This window comes from Camelus dromedarius, chromosome 16 (assembly GCF_036321535.1).
Source record: "Camelus dromedarius isolate mCamDro1 chromosome 16, mCamDro1.pat, whole genome shotgun sequence".
Classification (NCBI taxonomy): Eukaryota; Metazoa; Chordata; class Mammalia; order Artiodactyla; family Camelidae; genus Camelus; species Camelus dromedarius.
Window position 1 is genome coordinate 15,311,573 of NC_087451.1, and position 27,866 is coordinate 15,339,438.

The following is a 27,866-nucleotide window of genomic DNA, read 5'->3' on the forward strand; positions in this document are numbered from 1 at the left end:
AGGTGGCTCTTTTGTTTTCAAGATCTTGGTTGATTTGATTTGATTTGATTTTTTGGTTGGTTTTATAACTGCCCATTTGGGTTGCTGTTTCTTGCTTTTTGTTTTTTTTCTTCTTCCGGCTCGCTTAAATCCCGCCCTATGTTTCAAGTTCACCAACAGTGAGCGAGCCCGCCAAATCCTACACCCCCACCCACCAACCACCCCACTAAAAGCGAAACCCCATGCCGGCGCGCTCTCTTTTTTCCTCTACCCGCAACCTCGCTGCGTGGCCCCAAGGAGTGCAGTGTAACTTCAAGGTCCTGTAAGTAGTAAATCTTTATTTTTTTCAAAGCTTCCTGATGGTTATTCCTGAAGGGTGTCTCACAATCAGAATGAGAACCAGAAAAGCCTGTCCAACTATGTTGGTTACCGAGAGATTGCGACCGGCACAAAACACTGGTTCATGACATCTTAAATTCAGTTTCCTGTTGTGCACAACACCTTTTCTCCACGTTAAAAATAACTGTTAACTCACGCTGTAACAATTCTTGCAATCTGTAAGACGGCATAGAAACGAATTAAGAGCTCAAGGGAACCGTGACTTGTGTGGGCTGGGGAGGGAAGTTGCAGATCAAAGTGGTAAGCAGAAGAAACTTAAAACAATACCAACAGCATTGGCAGTCAAATCAATAACAGGAAATCCAGCAGAAATTTCAACTGGCTTCAACTACAACTGTTGGGCTTATAGAGGCTACTAGAAAAATTAAGTGAGAAAGTCAGTGAGATGCATTGCTTAATTCCCTATCTGGCTCTAGCACTGTTTTTTTTTTTTTTCTTTTCCTTATTGCATTAAATATTGGCACGTTGTACAAAAATAACAATTCCTTCTTTCCTCTCAATCTTCCTTTCCAATTCCACTCCCCAGGGGGTAATCCTTAATAATAGTTTGATGTGTATCCAAACAGGTTTTTCTGTAGCTTTGTTCTCTAAGAAGTTACCTTAAACTGTTCCTTTAGAGTCAAGCCAGAACTAACACGCCTGTCACCTACTTATTAAAAGGGCAAATTTCTGCTTTCAGCAAGTGTGAAGCTCGAGAGATCCCGGCGGGACGAGGAAGTCAGATCAACTTGTTCTCCCAGCCCTTCGACCCTCCCCCGAGTCTCCTCAGTAAAATGGTTTGACCTCCCCCCACCCCAGAAAAGGGCAAATTTCTATTGATAGGGAAACAGTTTTCCCCACTTTGAGGCTAGAAAGACCGGCATTAAGAGGCAAGTGCATTCTAAATAGTTTTCTGAGAGATCGAAACCTAAAACAGGAACACATCTAGCTTAAGTTTCAGGGAAATAAAAACTTTACAAGGGCAGGTACATTCTAGTTTCGTTTTTCAAGGAAAGAAAAACTTGGCATTCCTCCTGAACTCGCTCTTGTTAAGCTGCAGACACTTGAATAGGACAGCATCCTGACCCTGAGGAATCTTCTAATTCTCGAGAGACCCAAGCAATGCCTGTTCAACAGAAAGGGTGGGCTGAAAAAAGGACCACAGAACTCTAAGACAAAAATCCACCCTGTGGCTACAGACCCTTCCAGATACATCTACTTCAGCAAGAGAGGCTGAGGTGGACATATTATGCCCACACTTTTTCTTAAGTAAGTGAAACAGGAAACTGGCTCTTAGATGGGACTCACCATCTAGCTGAGGCCAGCAATGCAGGATACAGGATTCCAGCCTGACGATCTGACAGAGATCTGAGACAGACAGCGGTGTAGAGGATCATAGTCTGGCCCGATCAACGAACTACCTAGGAACAAACTGTCAGAATGGACAGGGAGGGGCTAGAGCCTTGGGGGGAACAAGTGCCCAATGGGTTGATCTCTGTGAAAAGGGCTTTCTTGTTATTCATAACGTATACGCTTTCATTTTCAGGAGAAACTTAAGATATATTGACAGGAATCTCTGAACTAGTTGGATCTTCCAGGTTATTTTTTTGCAAGTGTGTCAAAAATACATTTGGTTATTTTGTTTACTAATATTAACTAAAAACATTGGAAAGTAACTTGCCCAACTTTAACAAGTTGCTTCTTCTAATCTTTTTGGAGAAGGGGCACAAATAAATACAAAATTGTGAATAATTCAGTATGTGGATGGTTGAGTAATATTTGCCATGCTATAATAGGGAAAAAAAATCATTTGTAGTAACATATTTTCCTAGACACAGGCAATGCCTACAGATATTCTGGGTATTTTCTTGACATCAAGTGCCACCCACATTTTTACAACATAAATATGCTTTTATTACTGTAGCCAAGATGTTTTTTAGATCCAAATTAAATAAACAGCGAAACACTGGAGGCTGTAACTACAGCACTGGCGTAGGGGAGAGAAGTAAATCCGAGAGGGTGTGTAATGCTGGTTCTAATCCCGAGCAGGCCTTAACTCCTCTGGTTTGAGTCTTCATCTGTGAAATACAAGATAACAGGATGCTTGAAGGCAGAGAGCCAGGTCTGAGGTTGGGATCTCCTTGGTGCAATGCCCGTTTGTTTCTTTGTGGATTGTAATTTTCTCAGCCCCAGGTGTTCATAACCCTACCATCCCCATTCCATTCTTCCCCTTGGGCCCACGCGCAGAGGCTCTGTTCCCCTTACCTCGGCCCACTCCTTACACCACCAACTCCAAACCGGTAGAGCGCAGAGCGCAGGCGCAGGGCTGACCAGCGGGAGTGCGCAAGCGCGAGCGGTGAGCACGGGTAAGCGGGACTGTGAGGTTGTGTGTGTCTGGGTGTGTCTGATGTTGCCCGAAGAGTCTTAAGATTAGAATACCTTCCTGCTACTATTCTTAAATAATGCTTCTCTAGAAAACTTTGTAAATATCATCAAATTTTTGTATTTACTGAGATAATTTTGACTTTAATTGTTCTTGTGATACGTTATTAATTAATGGTTTTTCTTGTGTAATCTTGTATTCTGAGATAAACCTAATTTGAGTTTATGTGTGCGGGAGTGTGTGTGTGTTTAAGAAGAGCAATAATAATAAACGTAAATAAGTACAAAAACCAAATAAAACAAACACTTCTTTTGTTATCCCCAGTTTTGTTACTGTTACCTCAAATTGACAACTCTTGGCATTTTGCCATAGTTCCTTCAAGCTTTTTAAAACTTCAATAAGTAAAATATTGTAGATAAATTTGAAGTTCTACTAACTCATTTATTAGTTCTGGGGGTTTTGTTTAATAGATTTTTGGGGATCTTCTAGGTTTAGCTTATCATCTGTAAATAGGGACAGTTTTATTTTCCTTTTATGCTTGTCTTTTTTATGGTATTTTTTGGTCAGAAGAAATTAAAAATTTTCATCTAGGTAGCCTCTATTCCCATTATGGTTTGTAATTTTCTTGTCTTATTTAAGAACACTTCTCTCCTGGGTCTAAAGATGTTTTTAATGTGTGAAGTATTCTGTCTGGCAACGTTTTGCATATGACTTTTGCCTGCCTATTTTTAGAAATTGACTCATATTTTTCTTAGGTTATCTTGTCAAATGTGTTTTATAAAATGAAGGCTGCATCTAATACCAGGGAGATTGTGCTGAAGTGGTCATACTATCAAAGAGTCATGAAAATCTTCCTGCTCTCTGACTGTCCCACTCCTGCGAGCCCTACTAATTCAGGAAATTAGTTTGCATAATGATTAAGAATCTAGGTTTTGTTTAGGAGCACTAGATATTACTGACTGTAAACTGCTGTCCATGGGATTCTGAATGTGTTCCCCAACCTCAGTTTCTTAATTAATAAAAATGAGAAGATAATAGTATTTGTTGTGAGGAGGCAGTGAGATAATGCATACATAGTTTTGGGTGCAGTGCCTGGCTCAATTAGGTAAGCTATTTCAGCTCATAAGGATAAGCACAGACATAATCTTTCCAACCAACCTCCTGATTTTTATCTGGATTTGACTTATCTGGTCTTCTTATATCAAAACTCTTCATCTCAGATCTTGATTTCTTGGGATTTTTCCCTATGGCCATTCAAGCTTTGGCATATATCCTGATTCTCTCTCCATATAGGGATCTTATTTCTCTTTTTCACTGTTTAGCTTAATTATTTAAATATATCTATATCTATATATCTATATATCTAGATATATATATAGATAGATAGGTGATTTTTAAGTTTTAGGTACACAGCAAAATTGAAAAGGAAGTACAAAGATTTCCCATATACCCCTTGCCCTCACACCAGCATAGCCTCTCCCATTGTCAACATCCCCCACCACAGTGATACGTTTGTTACCAACATTGTTGATGAGCCTACATTGAAACATCATAATCACCCAAAGTCCCTAGTTTACATTATGGTTCACTCTTGGTCTGTACGTTCTATGGTTTGGACAAATGTATAATGACATGACATGTATCCATGATTACATGATTACAGAGTATTTTCACTGCCCTGAAAATCCTCTGTGCTCCACCTATTCATCCCTCCCTTCCCACAACCCCTGGCAACCACTGATGTTTTTACTGTCCCCATAGTTTCGCCTTTTCCAGAATGTCATATAGTTGGAATCATACGGCATGTCTTTTCACATTGTCTTCTTTCATTTAGTAATAGGCATTTAAGTTTCCTCCTTGTCTTTTCTGGCTTGATGGATCACTTCTTTTTAGTCTAGATAACATAGCATTGTCTGGATGTACTACAGTTTACTTATCCGTTCACCCGCTGAAGGACATCTTGGCTACTTCCAAGTTTGGATAATTATGAATAAAACTGCTACAAACATCTATGTATAGGTTTTTGTGTGGTTGCTGCTTGTTTTAATCTAGACTGAGAAGCAGTCTTTCATAAACTACCAGTGAGTAGGCTAATTTTGGTTCCTAACTATTTAGTTAGGGAGGAGAAGAAAAACAATTTGAGCAATGGACTTGAGTTCCCATCAATCACAAGGTCCTTCTATTTATTTCTAAATATCTCTCAGCTCTGTCACTTCTCTTCACCTGCACAGTCACTAATAGCCCACATCACCATCTTTTCTCATTTGGACTATAGAAATAGCATCCTCAAAGTTCTTTCCCACAACTACTCTAGCCTCCTCCAATCCATTCTCCATGCTGCAGCCAGAAAGAACTTTGTAAAAAAAATTGTGCATCTGATGTGATGTCTTCCTGCTTAAAATCCTCCGGTGGCTTCCATTACTTTCAGAAAAAAGTCCAAATGCACAATCTGATCCCTGATCACCTTTCCAGCCTTAGTTCCTGACTCTGCCTCTCCATCTCTGTGCTTCAGTCAGCTCTTTGAACTTGACATACTCCTTCCTACTTCTCTCTGGAAAGTTTTTTCTGGCTTCTTCACCTAATTAGCTCTACCTCATTTACATTCTTCATATCTTCACTCAAAATTTTACTTATTCTGGAAAACTTTCTGTGAACCCACCCTCCTTCCAACTGCCAGATAAGGACACCTGTTTCATTCTAAGCTTCCCTGGCATTCCAAACTTTTATCTGTAGTAGTCATTTATTAACTGTGCACTTCTCTAAACAATGAGCTCCTTGAGAGTGGGGACCACGTCATTTGTTGTGTTCACCACTGTCTACTCTGAATTCAGCACAGTGCTTGGCCAATAATAGATGTCCTCTAAATACTCGTTAAATAAATGTAGTATTATTTATTGTTATTAAGTATTGGGAGCAATCCAAATGCTTAACAATTGAGAAATATTTAGTTCATTAATATGCATCTACTTGATTAAAAGTAATGCTGCCTTTGAAACATATAATTATAAACATAACAAACTCAAAGGTTTATAGAAGTGTTAATGATAAAAGCAGAATGCAATATTCTGTTCATTTGATGCTTTCAACTTGTTTAAAAATGTAATATTATTAAGACCATAAGAGATAACAGAGAAATAGGTTAAAGAATTATTGATTGTCTCAATGTTCATGAAATATATAAGATAAGGATAAGACTGAACTTTGTAGCATGCTGTATTTTTGTGTGTGTGTAGGGGGGTGGTAATTAAGTTTATTTATTTATTATTTTAATGGAGGTACTGGGGATTGAACCCAGGACTTCATGCATGTTAGGCATACAGTTTACCACTAAGCTAGACACTCCCCCTCTGCCATATTTTTTCATGTATCAAACATTGTATATTTAATGATGTAAAAATTATATGATTTTGAAGTTTAAAAAAGTTCTCCAGTAAACCCAGTGGAGCCAGGTACTTTATAATACTATCTTTGTTAACTGTCCAGATGTTTATTTATTTCAGTTCTCAGTTTTTAATTAAACCAATTTCACTTTTATGCCTATTTAAAAATTCATTTATTTTTATCAAATTTCTTAATATATGTTTTAGTCAAATACAGTCTCTCTTTCTCATTATATTATAAGAAGAGATCTACTAGAGTTTCCCATTTACTGATTTTCTTTTAGATCTTGAAGGTAGAAGAAAAGATTAGGAATTCTCAAGCTTTCTATGCCAAACAAAATAGTCCAGACTTATTAGGTATAGAAAAGAGTTGCTGATACGAAAATATTTATCCAAGAGAAATGAATTAACATACAATACTTAAGAGTAAATGTCCATATGAATAAACATTAAAACTTTGAAGTCCAGATGTCTCAAATAGCACTTTGTATAGGACACTTTAAAGGTTATAAAATATAGAACAAGATAGTTATAAATATAAACTTTATCACAAGGAACATATCAGATAAATGAGTTAGACTGTGAATGACCTGGCTTTCTAAATAATTTACTGCTCAGAATTCTGTTCCTTGTCACACCTGCATCAACAACCCTTTTATTTGTTCAGTGCTCTTTTTAAATGATAAAGATGCTAGTGGCTTGCCTTAAAAAAAAAAAACAAACCAAAAAACCAAACAAGCAAAAAGCAAAACAAACAAGAACAAAACTCTCCATCTTATTAATTAATCAAATAAGTGCTTTTGAATTTTCCAACTTCTTTCTGCCCTTCAATCTATTATTCCTGTTATTTTGTGTTCCTTTGCGATCTAGTTCTTTTTCTAGATTCTTTAAATGTTGATGTAAGTTACTCTATTTTAATTTTTCTCTCTTACCAATATAGGCACTTAGGGCTATGGATTTTTCTCCACACACCATTTAAGGCATGTCATGGTAATTTGATGAATCCTTAACCGTAAGTCTCCAGCAAAAAGATTCTTTGTGTCTCTCATAGCAGTTAGTGTGCCCACAGTGAATACTCATTGAATGTTTCCCCGTGCTAAAAAAGATTAATACATGAGTGTTTTGATGGCATGCCTCAGCATTTAATCATGCCAAAGAGAAAAATGACTATGTTGGTAGCAGCACAATCCTAAGAGTCTTAAGAGCCCTCTCCTCACTGTGGTATTGTTGAGTTTTTTGATTTGCTCAGTCACTCCCAAATACAAGTTTTTTGACATCGTAAGTCTTAGAATCCATTGATCCTTCTTTTTTTCTTCCACCCTCTGCCCCGGCCATCATCATTTCCCGCCCCGTCCACCTAAGAATGCATAATCCAAAAGGTCACCCACTTTCCTACTGATAATTTAAATTCATATGCCATACTCTCCTTTAAGAAATTCTTGGAGGTAAAAGTTTTCTTTTTTATGTCATGAAGAATTTCAAGCTTTCGGAAAAATGTAGAGAGCAATATGATGAACACCACTGTGTCCACCACCCAAAATTAATAGATGAAGTCAGTTTGAAACTTCTTATGAAAACGTTTCAACTATGCACAAGTGTGAAGAGAAGGAGAGACTAGGATAGTGAATCTCCATTTGTCAATCACCCACCTTCAGTAATCATTGAATCTTTGGCCAGTAAGTGGTACCATTAACCACCCAGTTGCCCAAGCCAAAAATCCAGTTACTAAATTTTAATCTTTTCTCTTGATATCTATCTGGTCAATATAGAGCCATGTTAATTTTATTTTCTAAATGTCTCTCTAGATATGCTCAGATCTTTTCATCCCACTGCCACGATTGTGGTTCAGGCTACCATTGTCTCTCACTTAGATTACTGTGAAACCCTCCCTACTGGTTTGCTCCTCTCTGATTTGTCCTCCACCTATAATAATATGCTCCCCACTCTTAAAAAGTATGCAATAAAATCTTTTGGTGTGCAGTTCTGTGAGTTTTAACACATAAATAGATTCATATAATTTCAACCACAATTAGGACACAGAACAGTTTCATCACCCAACAAACTCCTTTGTGTTACCCCTTTGTAGTCACACCCTCTCCTTCCCGTAACCTTTGGCAACTGTGGGTCTGTTCTTCATCAGTAATGTGTCTTTTTATTATTATTTAATTTTAAAATTTTAAAAATTTTAACGCATTTATCGTGGTATAATACCCGTACAGTAAACTACAGTAATGTGTCTTTTTAAAATGTCTGTTTGTTCATGTCACTCCCTTCCTTAAAATTCTTCTTTGGCTCTCCATTGTAAGCAGCAGCCCTTTCCTAACTCTGTAGTCTCCTCTCTCATCACTCTTAGGGTCTAGCCAGACTGAACATCTCTCTACCACTCCGATTCACTATTCCCTTTGCTGATTTCAGGCCTTCCTACCTACTCTTCACTCTGGGGGTCATGCAATAACTCCTCCTCACCTCAGATTCCTTCACTTGGCTAATTCAGATCTTGGCTTAAATGCTCTTCCCTTCAGGAAGGCTTCCCTATTCATATTAGGCTGACTCTTGATGTTCGGTGCTCCCCCCCTTTAGGATATATTTCACACATCACTGCAATTACTGTATTCAACCATTTTTCCTTCCAGACTGTAAGCTCTGAGAGTCTGGGCTATGCTCATTTTTGATTTACCACTTAATCACCAGCCCCCAGCATTTAACAAGAATTCAAGAAATATTTTTAAAATAAATTAGTAAATGCAGTTTTGTGTACTGTGCAATCTATTTCTTCATCAAAATAAGATACGTGTTTTAATGGTTTCAGTTGCAGAATGAACATGGAGGAAAGAAATTCATCTTTGGTGGTAGAATTATCTTACCCAGACTTGGTCATCGATGTAGGAAAAGTAACTCTTGGTGAAAGAAACAGAAAGAAGCTGCTGCAGAAAACTGAGAGAGAGCAAGAGACAGAGAAAGTTATAAAGGCTGCGTGTGCTTTATTAAACTCAGGAGGAGGTGTGATTCGGCTGGAAATGGCAAACAACGATGAGCACCCTGTGGAGATGGGGCTGGATTTAGAAGAGTCTTTGAGAGCACTTATTCAGTCTTCAAATTTACTGGCTTTTTTCGAGACTAAGCAACAAGGGAGGCATTATTACATTTTTGTTAAGTCTTGGAGCAGTGACCTTTTCCCTGAAGACAGTTCTTTTAAGCCCCGCATTTGTAGCCTGAGTTCTTCATTATACCGTAGATCTGGCACCTCTGTAGTTCTCATGGATTCAAGAGAGACATTCAATTTCCTGAACAAGAAAAGAGATACAAAAGTCTCCAGGAACGAACCCTGTGGTAAAATTGTCAGGGTTATGCATAAAGATCTCTGTAACTCGGATCCTACTTACCAAGTTTTCCAAAAAGACCAGCTTGAATATGGTGAAATCTTGCCTTTCCCGGAGTCTCAATTCATAGAGTATAAGCAGTTTTCTACAAAACACATTCAAGAATATGTGAAAAACATAATTCCAAAGTATGTCTCTGCATTTGCAAATGCTGAAGGGGGCCATCTTTTTATTGGAGTGGAAGATGAGACTAGGAAAGTTGTGGGATGTGCTAAAGAAAATGTTGACTGTGACTCTTTGAAAAAGAAAATAGAACAAGCAATATATAAATTACCTCGTGTCCATTTTTGCCAATCTCAATGCAAGATAGATTTCACACTCAAAATCTTGGATGTTTTAGCTGATGGAAAGCTATATGGCTATGCTTGTGTGATCGAAGTGAAGCCATTCTGTGGTGCTGTGTTCTCAGAAGCTCCCAGATCCTGGATGGTGAAGGACAAGCAAGTCTGCAGCCTGACCACTCAGGAGTGGGTGGGCATGATGATGGACACAGATCCAGGTAAGAGGGAGAAAACTCCCTCCCTGTCCTTTCTGCCTCTTTGGAACCTTCATGTTCGACAGGTTTCCCTTTGCTTCCTGTGACTTTGAACTCACTAAGCTCTGTGTTTTTTGAATCTTTAAGTAGCCTACTTTCCACACATGAGAAAAGTTTATTGGGAGATTAGAAGCTCAAATCAAGTGTCTTATAATAGGCAGTTTCCCACATCAGATGAAAAGAAAAATTGTTTGGGGATATTGCCTTGCAGTGGTGTACTGGATTACTGGCTCAAGAGCCATGTATTAAATTCTTGGGAATTTTGTGAGCCAATTGTTAAACAGACATAATTAAAAAGTAAGTTATATAGACTTATAGTTACATAAATTATGTTGAAAACAAATATAATAAATATAAAACCTAATTATTTACTACATTTTAGGATTATCTATGTTTGTGAGGTTATTTACATCTATTGTACCTGTATAAAGGAAATACTATAAAATAGTGTTACTGTGCGTTTCTTCCCAACTCTGCATTTAGTGACTTCACATGAGTAGCTTACAATTGTCCATGGTGGGGATATACACACCACAGATATATGCATAGATACGTGTAGTAAAAGAATGTGCTATGTACCATAAGAGAAATACTGACAAAACGCTATCCAGATACAAAGAGTGAAGACTTATATTGAATGGGAAACACATTCAAACTTACAAATAACATCTCTTTTATGATGGATTTTGGCAACTTTTATGTGTAATAAAGGTACTTGTCTATACAGGGCGAATGCAGTATTTTTTTGTCATCATGTCTCAAGTCATACCACCTAGATAGTCATATAATTTAGCCATTCATACGGTCTTTTTCAGTGGTGAAGAGATTAACATGAGTTTCCTTTCTTTGTTAAGATCTTCCATGGTTGTGCAAGGACTTTGAATCTCAGCTGAGTCTGTCTAACAGGCCTCCTCTTAGCAGACCAGTGTATTCCAAGAAAGGCCTGGAACATAAGAAGGATCTCCAGCAACATTTATTTCCAGGTAGTAACTATGGTTTGCCTACTTGACACCAGCTTGTTTCTACATTAGGATAAGGGGAGATAAACTGTTATGTTTGTTTTTTTGTTTTTTAAATCCTGAAAATATGCTCTACAAAACCTATGTGGATGAGGTGATAATGCGACAAGCATGTGGATGATAAGTAGGTTAGAAATGAGCCCTCATTGACCTCACTGGCTGAGGTAGTAGCACAGAGAGAATCCAGGGACATTAGTGCCATAAAGACCTTTTGGTCTTATAGTTCTCACATTGGATGATCACCCACATTTCTGGTTATTTTAAAAAGTTCAGACACCTGGTTGCCCCTTCCAGACTTAATAAATTAGAATATCTGAAGATAGCATCTCATAATGTGCATTTTTGTCTAACTACTCACATGATTCTGATGCTCATCCATATTGGAAGCCTTTTATCTAGTTCAACTAGAGGCATACGCTGCACTAGGAGCAAAAAACTGCCCACCTCTGGCCAGATTTTCCAGAGGAGTGATGGTTGTGAATATGAAACAAGAAAATTTATATCAAGATGTAACACAAAACAAATAAAATGAAGATCAATTACAACATCTGTGAACGTGTTTTGGGTTTAGGAGAAACAATAGTGTAACAGCACAAAATCATGTTTCAGAACCAAGGACGGTGCCTCTTTTCCTGCTCTCTTCCCTTGCTCCCAGTATGTTAGGCTTTACCTAGGAGTCCTTTGGTGTCCTCTTTCTACATTCCTAGAGAGGAAAAACCACTTGATCAACTCTATGCAGTCAATCAATGGCTTATCTGGCACTAGAATCTGATACACAGATATCCTATATATGTGTAAATGTCTACTGAAGACCATTAAGTTAATAGATAATGACTGCTCAATTTAAGATTTTATCTTTCACCTTACCTAATTGAGATCTTTGCATTCATTTGCATATCAAATTTATATTTTAAAACTCTTCCTAATAAGTATTATATCCAAGAGTAAACATAAGCATTGATAATTATTTTCTAAACTCAGTAAACTATGTTTGAGCAGAGCTTACTACCATGGAATAAATAATATCTAAAAACAAAATGCTGGGCTTTATACTTATAGAGTGACAACCTATTATTCTGGTATAAAAAATTGATTTAAAAATTAATTTTTCTGGATTTGTACCAAACATTTGAAGAATGGACACTTTCAACACTATTTGAATTGTTCCAGAGCCATAGAAAAAGAATGAAAATTCTCAGGTTATTTTTTTAAATGAGAGTAACAGCAATTGCAGAACTTGACAGAGATAGCATAAAATAGGAAAACTCAGACTAATCTTACTTATGAATGAAGATGCAGAGACAGAACTCCAGGAATGAAAGGATGAAACAACATGAAGAGAGTTAGGGTTATAACCCATCATTTCTATTCATTTATGCAGAAAAATTATATGATTATCTTCTAATATACTGAAAAGGCATTTGAAAAACCTAATATACATTTATATTTTAAAAAGACTCAATAAAATAGGAACCTATAGACATTTCTTTAACATTATACTTATGCCTATATGTCTATATCTATCAATATCCCCCAAAGATCATCATGTTAATTGGGAGATATTAGAGGCATTCTATTAAATTCAGGGACAAAACCATCATGTGCACTACTACAACTTTTGTGAAATAATTATTGGCCAATGCAATTAGACAAGAGAAAGAAATTAGAGGGATAAAAATGGAAGAAGATAGGACTGTATTCAAGAGACTCTAATGAAAAACTATAAGCAATGGAAGAATTCAGATTGAATATAAATAATTGTATTAGTAGCATTACATGAAGCATATGTGAAAATCAATATGCAGAATTTAATATCCTAATATAACAATCAAAATACCCAATTTCAATAGAAACAAAAAGTTAAAATATATAAGATAAACCAATCTGAGAAAAAAGTTAAAATAATATTGAAGGACACAGAAGAATACTTGAATCAAATGGAAACATATATCATGTTCTTGAAAGGGAGAGTCAACATCATAAAGTTGTCAATTCTCCCTACGTTATTTTATAAACATAATGAGGTATCAATTAAAAAAAGAGATTAACTTAATCTAGATAATTTTATTCTAAAGTTCCAGTGGAAAAATAAACAAGCAAGAAGAGCCAGGAAATAAAAACCTGAAAAAGAGCAGCAAGAAGGGCTATCCAGATACTAAGTCATTATAAATCCTCAATAGCATATAAGTAGACCAAGGGTACAGAATAGAAGGTCCGGGAATAGATGTAAGCACATGTCAGAATTTAGTTTATGATGGACTTTCCCTCTGAAGTTAAGTGGAGAAGAATAGATCTTTCAATAAAGAGATATTGGTATAAGTGGGTAGCAATTTAGTTTTAAAATGATAGATTCACACTTTATTCCATATACCAACATAAGCTCTGAATGGATCAAGAATTAAAAAAAAATTAAAGCCATTAAGAGTTCTAGAAGAAAATATGGGTAAAACGCCTTTATAATTCTGACATGAGGATTAGGAAAATCAAGGTTCAAAATCCAGAAACCGTGAAAGCAGACTGATATATATGATTACATTTTTTAAAAAGGCATTGTGCATGGCTCAGTACAAAGTCATTGACCAACTGGGAAAAATATTTGCAAGTCATATCACAAACAGTCGGCCAATGTCTCTAACATATAAAGAGCTTCGAAAAGTTGATAAGAATTAAGAAAAACTTACCAGAAAAAATCAACAAAGATAATTCAGAGAAAATAAAATTCAAATGACTTTCAAAAGCATTTGAAAAGATGCTTAATATTAAACAAAATAAGAGATATGCAGATTAAAATCAGGTATCATTTTTATTTATTGGATTGTAAAAAATTAAAAAAAAAATCTGACATGTTTTATATCCTGCACTGTGGGGAAACAAGCCTTCTTGGACATTACTAGCAGGAGTTCACATTGGTACAACTCCACTGGAGGACAATTTGGCAATATCTATCAAAATTAGAAATACATTGACCCTTTTACCCAGTAATCCCAATGCTAAGACATTATTCTTTATATATTCCTGTGTGCATATCTATTGTACAAGGTTACACACTGTAATATTATCATAAAAGCAAAAGATTGCAGGGAAAACCCAAGCACCCATCAGCAGGGACATATGTCACATCCATAAAATAGCTTGTTAAACCAAAAGAAAAGGAAACTATGTACTGATGTGGAACAATCTCCAGCAAATATTGCTGTGTGAAAAGTGCTGAATAGTTTGCTACCTATTGTGTAAGAAAGGGGGGAATATTTGTTTGTATTTGCACAAAGAAGTTTTGGAAGAATAGACAAGAAATTTAAAAAAGAAAAAAAAAGTGCGATAGGGGAGTGTGATGGGATCAGGAAGTCAGGAAACAGAGCATATGGTAGTAGGTATGATTTGGTATTTGGACTTTGGGAATGTATTACGTAATTAAACTATTTTTAAAGCCAGTTTTCATTTTCAGAGTCTGCTATTCTTAGTTTGTGAACACTCACAGTGGTAAACAGCCAGGTCATGTTTTGTTTTGCAATTGGACCCCAAATATCAAGAATAGGGATGTCCTCATTATGTTAACTATTACTATTGATTGACAGTAATTTAGCTTCAGATTAAATACAGTAAATGTTTTTCTTGAAAGAAATGCAGTGGTTATCCAAAAAAGAAATTTTATTTGTAACTGAAATTATTGTTACTAAAGAAAGTCAGGGCTTGGGGTAGTAGATCACAATCAACCAGCCCCCAACGACCTTCATCCTGGTACCCTAAACCATTAGGAGTCCTCACCTGATTTCCTGTATTTGGAAAACAACCACTCTGGACACATCAGTGCTCTGTTTCCAAAGATTCCCCTAGGTCCATGGTGAGATTAGTGCCGAGTATGGATACAAAGTTCTGTGCCCTAAGCAGAGAACAGAATGGGAGTTCTGGAAAGAATGAGAGGAGCTTATCAGATGACAAAAGTAGAGGAGGTATTAGAGCCTCAGAGCACACCTACACAAGGGCACAGGGACCCCAAGTCACATGGAGAATGGTGCACGTGGAGCAGTGACATTTATTGACACCTAGTCTGACCCCTGTAATTCGCTAAGTGCCATGTGGAATATCAAAGAAATGAAAGGGACACTTCTTGCCTTCATATAATTTCCTAAGGAGGCATTATGTAATTAAGGAAAAATAAGATCTGTCTGACAATGAGGCAAAACATGTTTTGCTACGAACATCAAATGCTTTAGTGACTTTCTCCATTTATCAGGCAGGGGTAGTCTGTGTGGCTTGCAGGGCCATGTAGAAGAGTGAAAACAACTGAGGGTCTGGTGTCTGGGACACCACCAGGTTTAGATGCTGGTTATACCATTTCCCACTGGTGTGACCATGGACAAGTCACTTGACCTGTTTGAGTTCCCATTTGCTCATACGAAAAAGAGAACAATAAGCCTTGCAGAATTGTGAGAACCAGAGATGTGTGTAAACTCCCTGATACCATCAACAAATGATGTGTTTTAATGATTTTATACTTCCTTTGGTTTCTAAAGCTCCATTTAAAACATATCCTCATATTACCCTACTTCATCCATCCCACGATGCACACTTCCCCCCACCTTTTAACATCTCCAAAATCTGGACGTGTCTCATAACAGATGCCATCTCCTACTCACCATCACCCAGGTTGCAGGCAAAATCAAGTTGTGTGAATACCTGGTACAGGTGAGAAAGCACCACCGCAAGGAACAATAAATGACTACCAATGAAATGTGAATAATTTCACTGGAAATTACCACTAGAAATCCTGATTCTGATATGTGATCTGAAAACACCACAACAGGATGATAACAATCTCTTCATTTCCCTCCACCTGTAACAAATAATCATTGACATAAGTTTTAAACTTATGTCAATGCAAGTTTAAACTTATGTCAGTGCAAGTTTATTCTCATGTCACATAATTGTTCCTTGCTCCCTCAGGACAAAGGGGAGACTCCTGTGATGGATACAGTCTTACACAGATTTGTGAGTGATGCCAGAGTTTGCTTCAGGAGAGTTATCTCAGGGTCTAATCTCAAGATCTCCCAGTGCAGGACTGTAGGGAGTTCCCTGCTAATAAGGTTTTATGTAGCTCCATCTCCTCCACAGATACTTAATGAGCACCTCCTTCCTGGGAGGGCTCCCACTACCTCCATCAGTGGGAACTGGTCAGGGACATTTTGAGATTCATGTACTTTAAGAGTAAGAAGGGGAACAAAACAAACATTTCTCAAGCAGCTACAAGGAGCAGATACTTTATACTATTTCATTTATCCCTCACCATAGGAAATGTGCCAGTGTTTTGTTTTGTTTTGTTTTGTTTTGTTTTACAGATGAGGGAACAGAGTCTTAGAGAGGTTAAGGAATTTTCAAAGGTCATAAACATAATAAGCACATAGGCTTAGGTGAAATGTGCTGGAGTTTTCAAGGCTTCTTTTCCTTTACTGCAATATAATAATACTGGCAAAATAATATATGCAAAAATACATAATTTGTCATAAGTAATAAGATTATAGTAATTAATTTTGATTAATTATAATTATCATTAAAATAAACATGATTTTGCTCCTAAATTTATAATTCTTTCCATATCTAGTGTCACCAGGATGTCTGAAACGTACTCCCAAATCCCTCTGGAAGGAGCTGTCCTCACAGAATGAAGGTCTGGAGGAATTAATCAATAAGCAAATATATCCATTCTCCCAGGGAATTTTAATTCTTTCTAGAAGCTGGGCTGTGGATCTGAACTTGGAAGAGAAGCAGGGAGTCATCTGTGATGCTCTGCTGATAACACAGAACAGCCCTCCCATTCTCTACACCATTCTCAGAGAGCCAGACACAGGCGGGCAAGTCTACTGCACTCACACCGCCCTCACTTTGAAGCAGAAGCTGGTGAACGTAGGGGGCTACACTGGGAAGCTGTGGGTCATGACCAAGGTCCTCCACCTGAGTCCTGAGAGCAATGCAGAGTCCTTGGAGGGTTCAGGCTCTCTTATCGATTACCCTAGGTCCTATTACCTTGTGAACACCCAGCAAATGGAAGGCTTGCTGCAGTCCCTTGTGATTGTTTTGCTTGGCTTCAGATCTTTCTTGAGTGACCAGCTTGGCTGTGAGGTTTTAAATCTGCTCACAGCTCAGCAGTATGAAATCTTCTCAAAAAACCTCCGCAAAAACAGAAAATTATTTATCCACGGCTTACCTGGCTCAGGGAAGACCATCATGGCTGTGAAAATCATGGAGAAGATCAGGAATCTGTTTCACTGCGAGGCAAATAAAATTCTCTACGTTTGTGAGAACCAGCCTCTGAGGAACTTCATCAGGTAAGCAGTTGGGTCTTACTGTCACCAAATGAGGTTCAGTCTGAATTTACTCCACAACCCCCTCAACCCAAACCACCTGGTTCCATGGCAGTAAGATGGTAACTTGATCTCTGACAACAGTACTGTGTTTGTAGGAGTATGATGGACTCATTTTCTTCCTTTATTTACTTTAAGAAAACCTGAATGTGTCATTTTAATTTTTACAGTAACAAAAATATCTGCCATGCGGTGACCCGGAAAACCTTCATGAATAAAGACTTTAAAAACATTCAACACATCATCATCGATGAAGCTCAGAATTTCCGTGTTGAAGATGGGGACTGGTATGAGAAGGCAAAAAGCATCACTAGGAGTGAAAAGGATTGCCCAGGAATTCTCTGGATCTTTCTAGATTACTTTCAGACCAACCATGTGGAATCTACTGGCCTCCCTGCTTTCTCAGCCCAATATCCGAGGGAAGAGCTCACCAGAGTGGTCCGCAATGCAAATCAAATAGCCAGCTACCTACAAGGAGTATTGCAGGAGGTCAGAAAAAATCCTCCACCTAACATCCCCTCTGGGTCCCTACAGATGCTTCTTGAGGCTGAATGGGCTCAGGGTGTTCAGGGAACCTTAAATATTAAGAAAAACTTGACTCTGAATCAAATAGTGACTCATGTGACAGACACTTGCAAGTTTCTCTTTGAAAGGGGCTATTCTCCCAAGGATGTTGCTGTGCTTGTCAGCACTGCAAAAGAAGCAGAGTATTACAAGCCTAAGCTCTTGAGAGCAATGAGGAAGAGAAGGGTAGTGCAGTTCACCGATGCCAGTGACATGGCAGGTGATCACATTGTGTTGGACAGTATCCGGCGATTCTCAGGTCTCGAAAGGAACATCGTGTTTGGGATCCATCCACAGACAATGGATTCAGCTATCTCACACAACATGCTTGTCTGTTTGGCATCCAGAGCAAATCAACAGCTACATATTCTGTGGCATGGTAACATTTAGGAAGAATTCCAAACCAAACGAGATGAAGCAATTGTGATGTAAATGTCCAGAGGTGACAGTCTGCTTTGGCATTTGAGGGAAACTTCTCTTTTTGGTTCGCAGGCCAACTAGAAATTTGGGCACTGCTGACACACAGAATTTGGAACTTCCTCTCTCTGGCTCTCTCCATTCAGAGATTCCTCCTCTAACTCCTTCCAGCAGCTATTGTCCCAAATTCTGTCCCCGATTCTTCCATCCAGAAAAATAGTGGTTTTCTAAAGAAGCTTTACTAACCCTACACAGCACAGACTATGACCCCTGCCTGTGGTTAAAAACCATAAAAATAGTAGTCTTCCTGTGTGGTCATTCTTACTTTCAAGTCTGGACCTCGACAGTGACTCCATGAAGTTTTTTTTTCAATTGTCCACAGTTTATAGTTATCTGCAGAAGAGTGGTCTGGTAGGAGCTGACTTGGCCATACCAGAAGCAGAACTTGAATTCTTGACATTTCTCTTTGCTATATTGATGCAGGACTTGGGAGATTCCCAAGGTAATTTAGTCAGCAACTGAGTGAGTCTTAATCATTTTGGCAGAATAAACAGCGCTGGTACAATTATTTAATCCTTTAAAATAGTTATCCCCATTTTCTTTGCCCTCAGGATAGCCCTTATTGAGCTTTAATTGTGATAGTAAGCATTGTCACTTTGCAGAGAAATTATAGGCCAATAGAAAACAGACAAACAAAAAAATCCATTTTCTCTGGGTTTAAGTGAGAGATAGCATTAGAGACCAAAATCTGGTTCTAAAGGTGTGTATGGGCTGTTAGGTAAACAGAGCTAGGAAAGACATAGATCAACGAATTAACATTGCAGTTAACTCAGCTCTGCTCTGCTTACTGTTCTATAAGATACCAACTTAAATTTTAAATCAAGTACGTTCTTGAGCTGTGATTTTTCCCTTTTATATTTCGGTGGGCCATCGTTATGGAATGTTTGTGTCTCCCCTAGAATTTGTATGTTGAAGCCATTAATCCTCAGTGTGGCCATGTTTGTAGATTTGGAAGGAAGTAATTGGTTAAATGAGGTCATAAGAGTGGAGCTTTGATCTGATAATCTGATAGGATTCAAGTCCTTATAAGAAGGGACACCAGAGAGCTCTCTCTGTCCGTTTCTCTGTACACACACAAAGAATTTCATGTGAGCACAGAGGGAAACAGTGGCCGCCTACAAGCTGAGAGAAGACCTCAGAGTGAAACTAACCCTATCAACACCATGACCTTGGACTTCCCAGCCTTTACAGTGGTGAGAAATAAGTTTCTGTTGCATAAGCCACCCATTCTGTGACATTTTGCTGTGGCAGCCTGAGCAGATGAATATAGCCATAGAATTATTCTTCTAACTAAAACACTGATACTCAATAATGCTACTGCAATTACTTTCTTGTTTTTCTGTCTATAAGAACCCTTTTAAAACACAAATCCAAATAATAACAATAAAATATTCCTATAACTGATGGAAATTTAAAACAGTACATGGCTAATATTCCATTTATTAGTAATCTTATTCTACTGATTTCTCTCCATAATGCAAAGTTTGAATTTCTCTGTGTATCTTTCTTGTATGTGTTTGCTCATGGAATTCCAGCTCCTTGCCTTAAAACCGTAGGTCTTCTAACTTCAGAAAAATAAGATATATCATCAAATCAGGGGGGAAAAAGTTCTTTCTTTCTGACTGCATTAAATCAGATACAACTCTGCACCAGTTATTCTTGTAAATGTTGTTTCTAATAAATTGGTTTTGTAAGATCTCTGGACCTCAGAGTTGCAATGTCTGTGAAAGTAATTCTTATAAAGTCTAATTCTGGGGGGAGGGTATAGTTTGGTGATAGAGTGCATGCTTAGCGTACACGAGGTCTTCGGTTCAATTCCCAGTACCTCCATTAAAAAAATAAATGAATAAGCCTATTTATCTCCCCCACCCCCAGAAAAAAAGCAAACAAATCAAAACAAAAAAAGTCTAATTCTTACTGATTGTGTCACTTAATGATTTATGTATTGCCCTAGTAATAATATTTTAAAACAATATCATATTTTTAAACTGTATACTGAAGTGTCTGTTTAGACAGAAGAGGATTACTGATGCTGCCTTCTATTTCCATATGAATGAAGAAAGTTTTTACCTTGTATATCTGCTGCATTTCTGTTTTAGGTCAAAATTTGAGTTTGTGTCTCACTAAACTGGAAAAAAATGTTGCTCTAAAATGAATGATTAAATTGGGGGAGAAGGGAGCGCTGAGGCCAGTATATAGGGCCAAATATGAGCCAGCAAAAAGTTAAGCAAGATTAACCTCTGACTGGGTTTTGCTGGGGTTCCCGCCTGCCTGCAATCTGGCTCTAGCCATTTGGGACCTAACTTCACTAAAGATCTGAAAATCTACCCAGCCATTATAAAATAAAATAAGATGTTTTTTAATTTTAAATTTAATTTTTATTCTGGAACAGCTTTAGACTTACAGAAGAGGTACAAAGGTGGTTCAGAAAGTTCCATATACCCCTCACTCACTCCCTTGTTTTGTTTGTATCTTATCTCTGGTTCATTTGTCACAACTAAGGAACCAACCTTACCACTCTATTCTATTAATTAAACTCCGTGCTTTATTTCAGTTTCTTAGTTTTTTCCTTAATGGCCTTTTTCTTTTTGTTCTGGGAATCCCATCCAAGATACTACATTACACTGAGTAGTCATGTCTTTTTAGCTTTTTTTGGTCTGTGACAGTTCTCAGACTCTGTCTCTGATGAGAGGAACTAGTCAGGCATTTTGTAGGATGCCCCTCAATTTGGGTTTGCCTCATATTTTTCTCATAATTAGACTGGAGTTATGAATTTTTGAGAGCAAGACCACAGGGTCAAAGAGTCATTCTCATCACATCATATCAAGGACATAGGCGATCAACGTGACTCATCACTGATGATGTTAACCTTGCTCACCTGATTGAGGTAGTGTTTGCTAGGTTTCTCCACTATAAAGTTCCTTTTTCCCCCTCTTCTGTGGGAGTGCAAACTTGGGTTAACAAACTTTGATATTGTAATGATTGCTTTTACCAAATCATATTCTCACCTTTATGTAAGCACATGAGAAATGTATAATCAAAACCAATGCTTTCTATGTTTGTCATTATACTGCTACTTCAAAGCAAAATGTCTAAGAGCACACAAGGCTGATCTCTCAATACCAGTCACCACCTTATCTATGGAACTTAGCTTAGTTGCCTTAAAACTGCTTTGCTAGCAGGAATCTGCTACAATCTGTCTCCTTGCCGTAAAAAGCAGATACGTGCTTTGGTCGCTTCCCTTAGTTCGAGGTCATAGATTCAGGGCTGCTTGTGCTTATGGAAAACAATAACTCGTCCCTTGCCCCAACTGGCAGGACATGCTTTGCTTATCAGGTGTAGGTGAATAGAGTAGGCTGCTCCTGCTCATGGAAGACTGTGACTAAGCCCTTAGCTGGAAACAGCTGGGCTGCTTTGAATGCTTAGACAATTTCTGATCATTGTATGGAGACTCTGTGGTGGTCTGGTTTTCATTAACAGTTGTTCGGAACACTATAACCTTGCTCATGATTGTTTGAGGTTTGAAATAACTGTTTGTACTATCAACTGTATACTTCCTGGAAGGTTATAATGTTTCCATTTTTCAAGAACTGAACCTACTGATCTACATTTCTGTGCTGTACACCATGCCCCTTACTCATTCCTATGATGTATTTTACTTTGATTCTGTTTGACTATTCTCAATAAATACAAGAGCTTTGGAGGAGCTCGGGGATTTGGTCTCCAGCTCCCTCTCACTCTCTTAACCTGATAAAGTCGTTCTTCTGTGGTGGGACTTTTGCTGGACAAAACCCACAACAAACAAAACCCACAACTGGTAACCCCAATGTGATCACCGTTCACAGCGACGAGAACCCACACTCTCCATGTCAGTAAGTCCAGCCCACACTCAAAGGATGGAGATTGAAGATACATCTCCTTGAAAGGATAGTATCTACATAAACTATCCAGATTTTTTTCCCCATTTCCTGGTGTAATGCTTTAAAATACTTTAAAAATCTTTTAATTTAATTTTTAATTGAGTTATAATTGCCACACACTATTAGATTAGTTTCAGGTTTACAACACAGTAAGGGATTCAGTATTTTTATACATTATGAAATTATTATTATAGTAAGTCTAATTACCATCATCACCATCCAAAATTGTTACCATATTATTGACTATATTCCTTATACTGTACATTATATCCCCAGCACTTATTTATTTTTTAAATGGAAGTTTGTAACTCTTAGTCCCCTTCACCTATTTCACATGTCCCCCCATCCCTCTCCCCTCAGGCAACTACCAGTGTTTCTGTTCTATTTTGTTTGTTCGTTTGGTTTGGTTTTTAGATTCAACAAATAAGTGAAATCATACAGTATTTGTCTTTCTGTGTCTGATTTATTTCACTTAGCATAACACCCTCTAGTCTATCCATGTTGTCACAAATGGCAAGATTTCATTCTTTTCATGGCTAAGTAATATTCTATTGTAAAATTCTACCACATCTTCTTTATCCACTCATCTCCTGATCAACAATTGTTGGTGATTTCCTTTGCTGTGCAGAAGCTTTTTAAATTGATGTAGTCCTTTGTTTATTTTTGCTTTTGTTGCCCTTGCCTGAGAAGACAGATCCTCCCCCAAAATATCACTAATACTGATGTCAAAGAGGTTACTACCTATGTTATCTTCCACAAGTGTTATCATTTCCAGTCTTACATTTAGGTGCTTAATCCATTTTCAATTTATTTTTGTATATGGTGTAAGCAAGTTGTTCAGTTTCATTCTTTTGTATGTAGCTGTCCAGTTTTCTCAACACCATTTATTGAAGAGACTGTTTTCTTCCCCATTGTATATTCTTGCCTCCTTTGTTGTAGACTGTTGACTATACGAGCATGGGTTTATTTCTGGGCTCTGTATTCTGTTCCATTGATCTGGGTGTCTGTTTTTATGTCATTTCCATACTGTTTTGATTAATATAGCTTTGTAGTATAGCTTCAAGTCTGGGAGTGTGATACCTCCAGCTTTGTTCTTCTTTTCTCAGGATTGCTTTGGTTATTCAGGGTCTTTAGTGGTTCCATAAAATTATTTGTTTTAGTTCTGTGACGAATACCACTGATATATTGCTAGGGATTGCACTGAATCTGTAGATTGTCTTGTGTAGTATGGAAATTTAACGATACTGAATCTTCCAATCCATGAACATAGTAAATCTTTCTATTTGTTTGTGTCATCTTCAATTTTTTTCCTCAGCATCTTATAGTTTTCAGAGTATAGTTCTTTTACTTCTTTAGTTAAATGCATTCCTAGGTATTTTATTCTTTTTGAAACAATTATAAATTGCATTGCTTTCTTAATTTCTATTTCAGCTAGTTTGTTATTAGTGTATAGAAATGCAACAGATTTCTGTATATTAATTTTGTATCCTGCAACGTTACTGAATTCATTTATTAGTTCTAATAGTTCTTTGATAGAGTCTTTTAAAAGAGTCTTTAAAAAGAGTTTGTTTTTTTTTTTTAAATCACGAGGGGTTGTTGAATTTTTGCCCCACTTTGGAGCATGAGATGCTGTGGTAAACTGTAATATTGTTCAACAAGGATGATGCCCCTCTCCAGAAGTAGATTATAGTTTTCTTCCCATTGGTGTTAGGATTGGCAATGTGAATTGTTTTAACCAATGAAATAGGAGCAGATGTGATGTGCATTACTTCTGAACAGAATTTTTAGGATGCATTTTCTGCATCTATTGAGATTATCATATGATGTTCTTTTTTCCTATTCATGTAGTGAATAGGGTGGTAGATATTCAAATACAAATCACTTTTGGATACTAAATTGACTCAGAGTAAACCTCTGCTGATCTTGATGTAATGCACTTTTTATATATTGCTGTATTCATTTTATGCATATTTTGTAACGCTTTTAAAAAGGTGTCTCTAAGCAAGAGATTGGTCTATAATTTTCCTTTCTTTTAATATGCTTAACAGGTTTTGAAATCATGGTTAGCTGGTCTCATAAAAAGAGCTAGGAAGTACTATCCTTCTATTTTTTTCTCTCCAAAAGAGTTTGTGTAAGATTGGTGTTATTTCTTGAATTGTGTTTGGACTAAATTCTCCAAATAAGAGACAAACATTATTGAACTAGATAAAAAAAAAAAAAAAAAAGAACAACTATATGGATGCCCATGCTGCTAAGATGTGATTTGTTCCCAAGATCTGGCCAATGGAATATTATTAGAAGTTATGTGTGTAATTTTTGTATTGTGCCTTTTAAAAGAAAGAGTGTGACTCTGCCTCCTCTCTTTTCTGCTAGCTGAACTGTGGACAAGATGCCCCAAGATGGGCAGCCTTCTTGGGGCATCAGTCATCTTGGGGCATGGTGCAGTCAATTGTAGTATTTTTCAACAAGGTTGATGTCCCTGCCCAGAAGTAGATCATATTCTCTGCCACTGGTGTCAGGTTTGGCAATGTGACTTGTTTTGATCAATTTAGTTAGCAATGAAATATGACTGTTACCTTTTGAGCAGAACTTTTTAGAGTCATTGAGTGGTTTTGCCATGCTCTCTTTTCCTTCCGATATAAGATAGGCAATATTCCAGATTCAGCTGCTCTGTCAGTCTGGGTCCTAGAATGAAAACAATGAAGTGTAGAGCTAACCTGGATCCACAACAGACATGTAGTTTAAGTAATAAACTGACATTTGTTGTTTTAAGTCACTGAGACTTTTGGGATAATTTGTTACTAGCAAAACCTGGCTTGCTCTGACTGATAAGAGAAATCAGTACTTAAAGGGAAATGCTGCATAATGAAAAAAACTAAAATATATGGCTTTGTTTCCAAGGCTAAGCAATGTACAATGAAAAAGTATTACTGGAGGCTGGGAAGATGGTAACCTATGTTATGTGGTAGTTAAATATTTGACCAAAAATAAGACACTTTCAATAACTTAGAATGAAGATAATGTATTAAACTAAACTATGGGTTAGGAAACAGGTGTTAGTAATTCACCTTGGTTGCTATTTGATAAGGTAATACAGAGGGAAAAAAACTTATGTACCTTGAAAAGCATTCACATTTTTGCAGGCAAGAAGGAAAGAAAATAAGAAAGTCAACACATTTTTGGACTTTTTAGGGTAGGAAGTTGTACATATTTCTCATCTCCAACTAATAAAAGAAATCTAAGGAGGTTGCTGATTGACAAACACCAGTTCAAACTCAGCCTCTTGGCAAAGATGCATTTAATGAGGTGGTTACCATGAGTGAAACTTCTGAATCAATTAAATTGGCAGTGAATAAATTATTTCAGTGGACAAAATGGCTTGGAGAAAAGAACTTGAATGCATGGGACCCAATGGAAGCCTGCTGAACTCAAGGTACATGTAATTAGATCTAAAGAGAAAAGTGTATCTCAAAAAGAATTCTAGGTATTGACACCTGGAGTTGACTGGAGCCAAACAGATTCAAATACTAACAACAGAAATGTTTTTGAGAAAGTTAAATTGCAAGAGAGTCACAACTTTGACTACAAACCCCAAAACTGTGACTCCTTGAGACTTGAAACAACTGTTGGGCCCCTAATATTCTATAGGCAGGTGCTGTGTTGAGAAAGCTGTTCAGTATCCAAGGAGGGAATAATTCCCAATTCCCTTTTTTAATGTGGCTGAAGAAGGTGATGGAAAAGGAGAAACTCCCAAGGGTGAAACCAAGAACCATGGGGAATAATGGACAGGGGAACCACTTACTGGGAGCAAAACTGATCAAGGAGCCCTCTCCACCCCAGGTCAGAAGTCCAGGTCAATATCTGCCCAGGAGGATTTCCGAATTTCTATGGACCAGTGACTTTAATGTGCCTCCCATTCTCCCCCTGTCTGAATGGGAAGATTTACTGAAGTTGTCCTATTACTGTTTCACATTGCATAGTTTGTATGTGTTGCATATATATGGGGGAGGAGAGGAAGGTAGATAGCTTGTATGTCTAATTCATAAATCTCCAAAAAGAGTCATATCCAGGCCTGATATGAAGACTATCACAAGATCTGGACTTTGCCTATCATGGGAACTCCCACTGGGATGGAATTTTTGAGTTGTTTCCTTTAGAGAGGAAAGTATATCTTGAATATGAAAGCAAGTATTTGTGATACATTGTATTCTTTTCCAAAATATTTTCTGCCCCTCCTTGGGTTAGGCTTACACTTCCTGCCCTATTAAAATCAACGTTGGCTGAGTGATTTACTTTGGCCAATTAAATGTGAACAGAAATGATGGGTACTCCTCTGAGCAAAAGCTCTAAGAGCCATCATGCAGTTTCTCCTTGCTCTTGTTTCCTTCTGCCATAAGAGTGGTGATGGTTCAGGTAGGGGGTTTTCTGGCAGCCCAGATCCCCATGTGAGAAGGATGTGGAGCAAAGCAAAAGTGAACCCCCAAGAGACATGAAGTATAACAAAGAAACAAAATTTTTGTTGTAAGCCATTGAGATGTTGGGATGGTTTATACCTGCACCATGACCTAGCCTATACTGATTAACATGTGAAGCATGTTGAGTGAGGCAGAGCAACAAAATGGGAGGAGTCTTGGACTTTGATGACTTCTCAGAGAAGAGCTAACACAACATTTTTAAATTCTCTATGAGAAATAAACTCCTAATTTCTTTAAGCCATTGTCAATTTGGGATTTCTTTAAAAGCATCAGAACCAACATCCAAACATATGCCAAACTTACCCTCATCTTCTTTCAGACTAAACCATGGTCCGCTCCTCTTTGTCTCTCTTACTCATCTTAGGTAGTGAAATGTCCTTGTTCATATATCAACTTCTGTCTGCCACACTACTTATCTTTCCTGTGTCTACAGAGTCTGCTATTTCCTCTCACTCCATGTTGTAGGTTGAGTTCTCTGGAAGCAGATACTGAGCTGGAGTTTCAGGTATAAGATGTTTATGACAGAGCAACACCATGAAAAGATTGGGAGGAAGTAGAATTGGGCAGAGGAAGAGGTTGAACTGTGATGCAGCCCTCAACAAACCTCAGCCAACGTGGTAGGATGCTGAGCAGTGAATCATGCCCAACAGAGTTGTCTTGCATTGAGCTGAATGGCTGAGCCTTTATATTGTCCATATCTCTTTTTCCAGTTGTTAGTTGTAGGTTGTGAGCCTGCGAATGGCTCATGATCCCAAGCAATGCAGCTTATTGCAGCTGAGGCAGGCCCTGAAGGACCTGACATTTAGAGGCTGTCTGCCAACTGCCCTCTCCAAATCTGGGCAGCAAATCCTCCTTTGCAGGAGGATCTGTGTGGTGCATTCCCATGTCTACCCCACCCTACCTTCCTACAACCTCCCTTTATTCTCTCCTGTATATGGCTGTAATCATCTCATTCCCCCAAACATACTTCTTATCTATTTCCCTGTTCATGGCATCAATCGCATTTACAATGTATTT

At 37.7% G+C, this 27,866-nt stretch overlaps 2 protein-coding genes and 1 long non-coding RNA gene across 4 annotated transcripts in view; 1 reads left to right on the plus strand and 2 right to left on the minus strand.

The window, feature by feature from the left end:
• AP2B1 (adaptor related protein complex 2 subunit beta 1) overlaps positions 1 to 1,684 on the minus strand; it is a 140,632-nt gene extending 138,948 nt beyond the window's left edge. Inside the window, exon 1 of the mRNA XM_064495032.1 lies at positions 1,666 to 1,684. The gene's annotated coding sequence lies outside the window, so the exon portion shown is untranslated. The remainder of the gene's footprint in view (positions 1 to 1,665) is intronic.
• LOC105097877 (schlafen family member 11) lies at positions 167 to 22,209 on the plus strand. Of its 2 annotated transcripts, XM_064495033.1 has the most exons (7): positions 232 to 301; positions 1,058 to 1,154; positions 2,605 to 2,723; positions 8,930 to 9,999; positions 10,890 to 11,018; positions 16,654 to 17,377; positions 17,584 to 22,209. In XM_064495033.1, the coding sequence occupies exons 4-7, from the start codon at positions 8,937 to 8,939 to the stop codon at positions 18,365 to 18,367; spliced, it is 2,700 nt and encodes an 899-aa protein (XP_064351103.1). In that variant the 5' UTR covers positions 232 to 301; positions 1,058 to 1,154; positions 2,605 to 2,723; positions 8,930 to 8,936; the 3' UTR covers positions 18,368 to 22,209. The 2 variants fall into 2 exon arrangements, with proteins under 2 accessions (XP_010988817.2, XP_064351103.1); XM_010990515.3 differs by lacking the exons at positions 1,058 to 1,154; positions 2,605 to 2,723 and having other exon boundaries at positions 167 to 301.
• On the minus strand, positions 14,826 to 27,366 carry LOC135323198 (uncharacterized). Its single transcript, XR_010384459.1, has 3 exons — positions 27,153 to 27,366; positions 24,951 to 25,059; positions 14,826 to 14,959 (listed from the first exon to the last, which is right to left on the minus strand). It is a non-coding gene; the product is annotated as an uncharacterized LOC135323198 (long non-coding RNA).
• Positions 27,367 to 27,866: the final 500 nt, after the last annotated feature.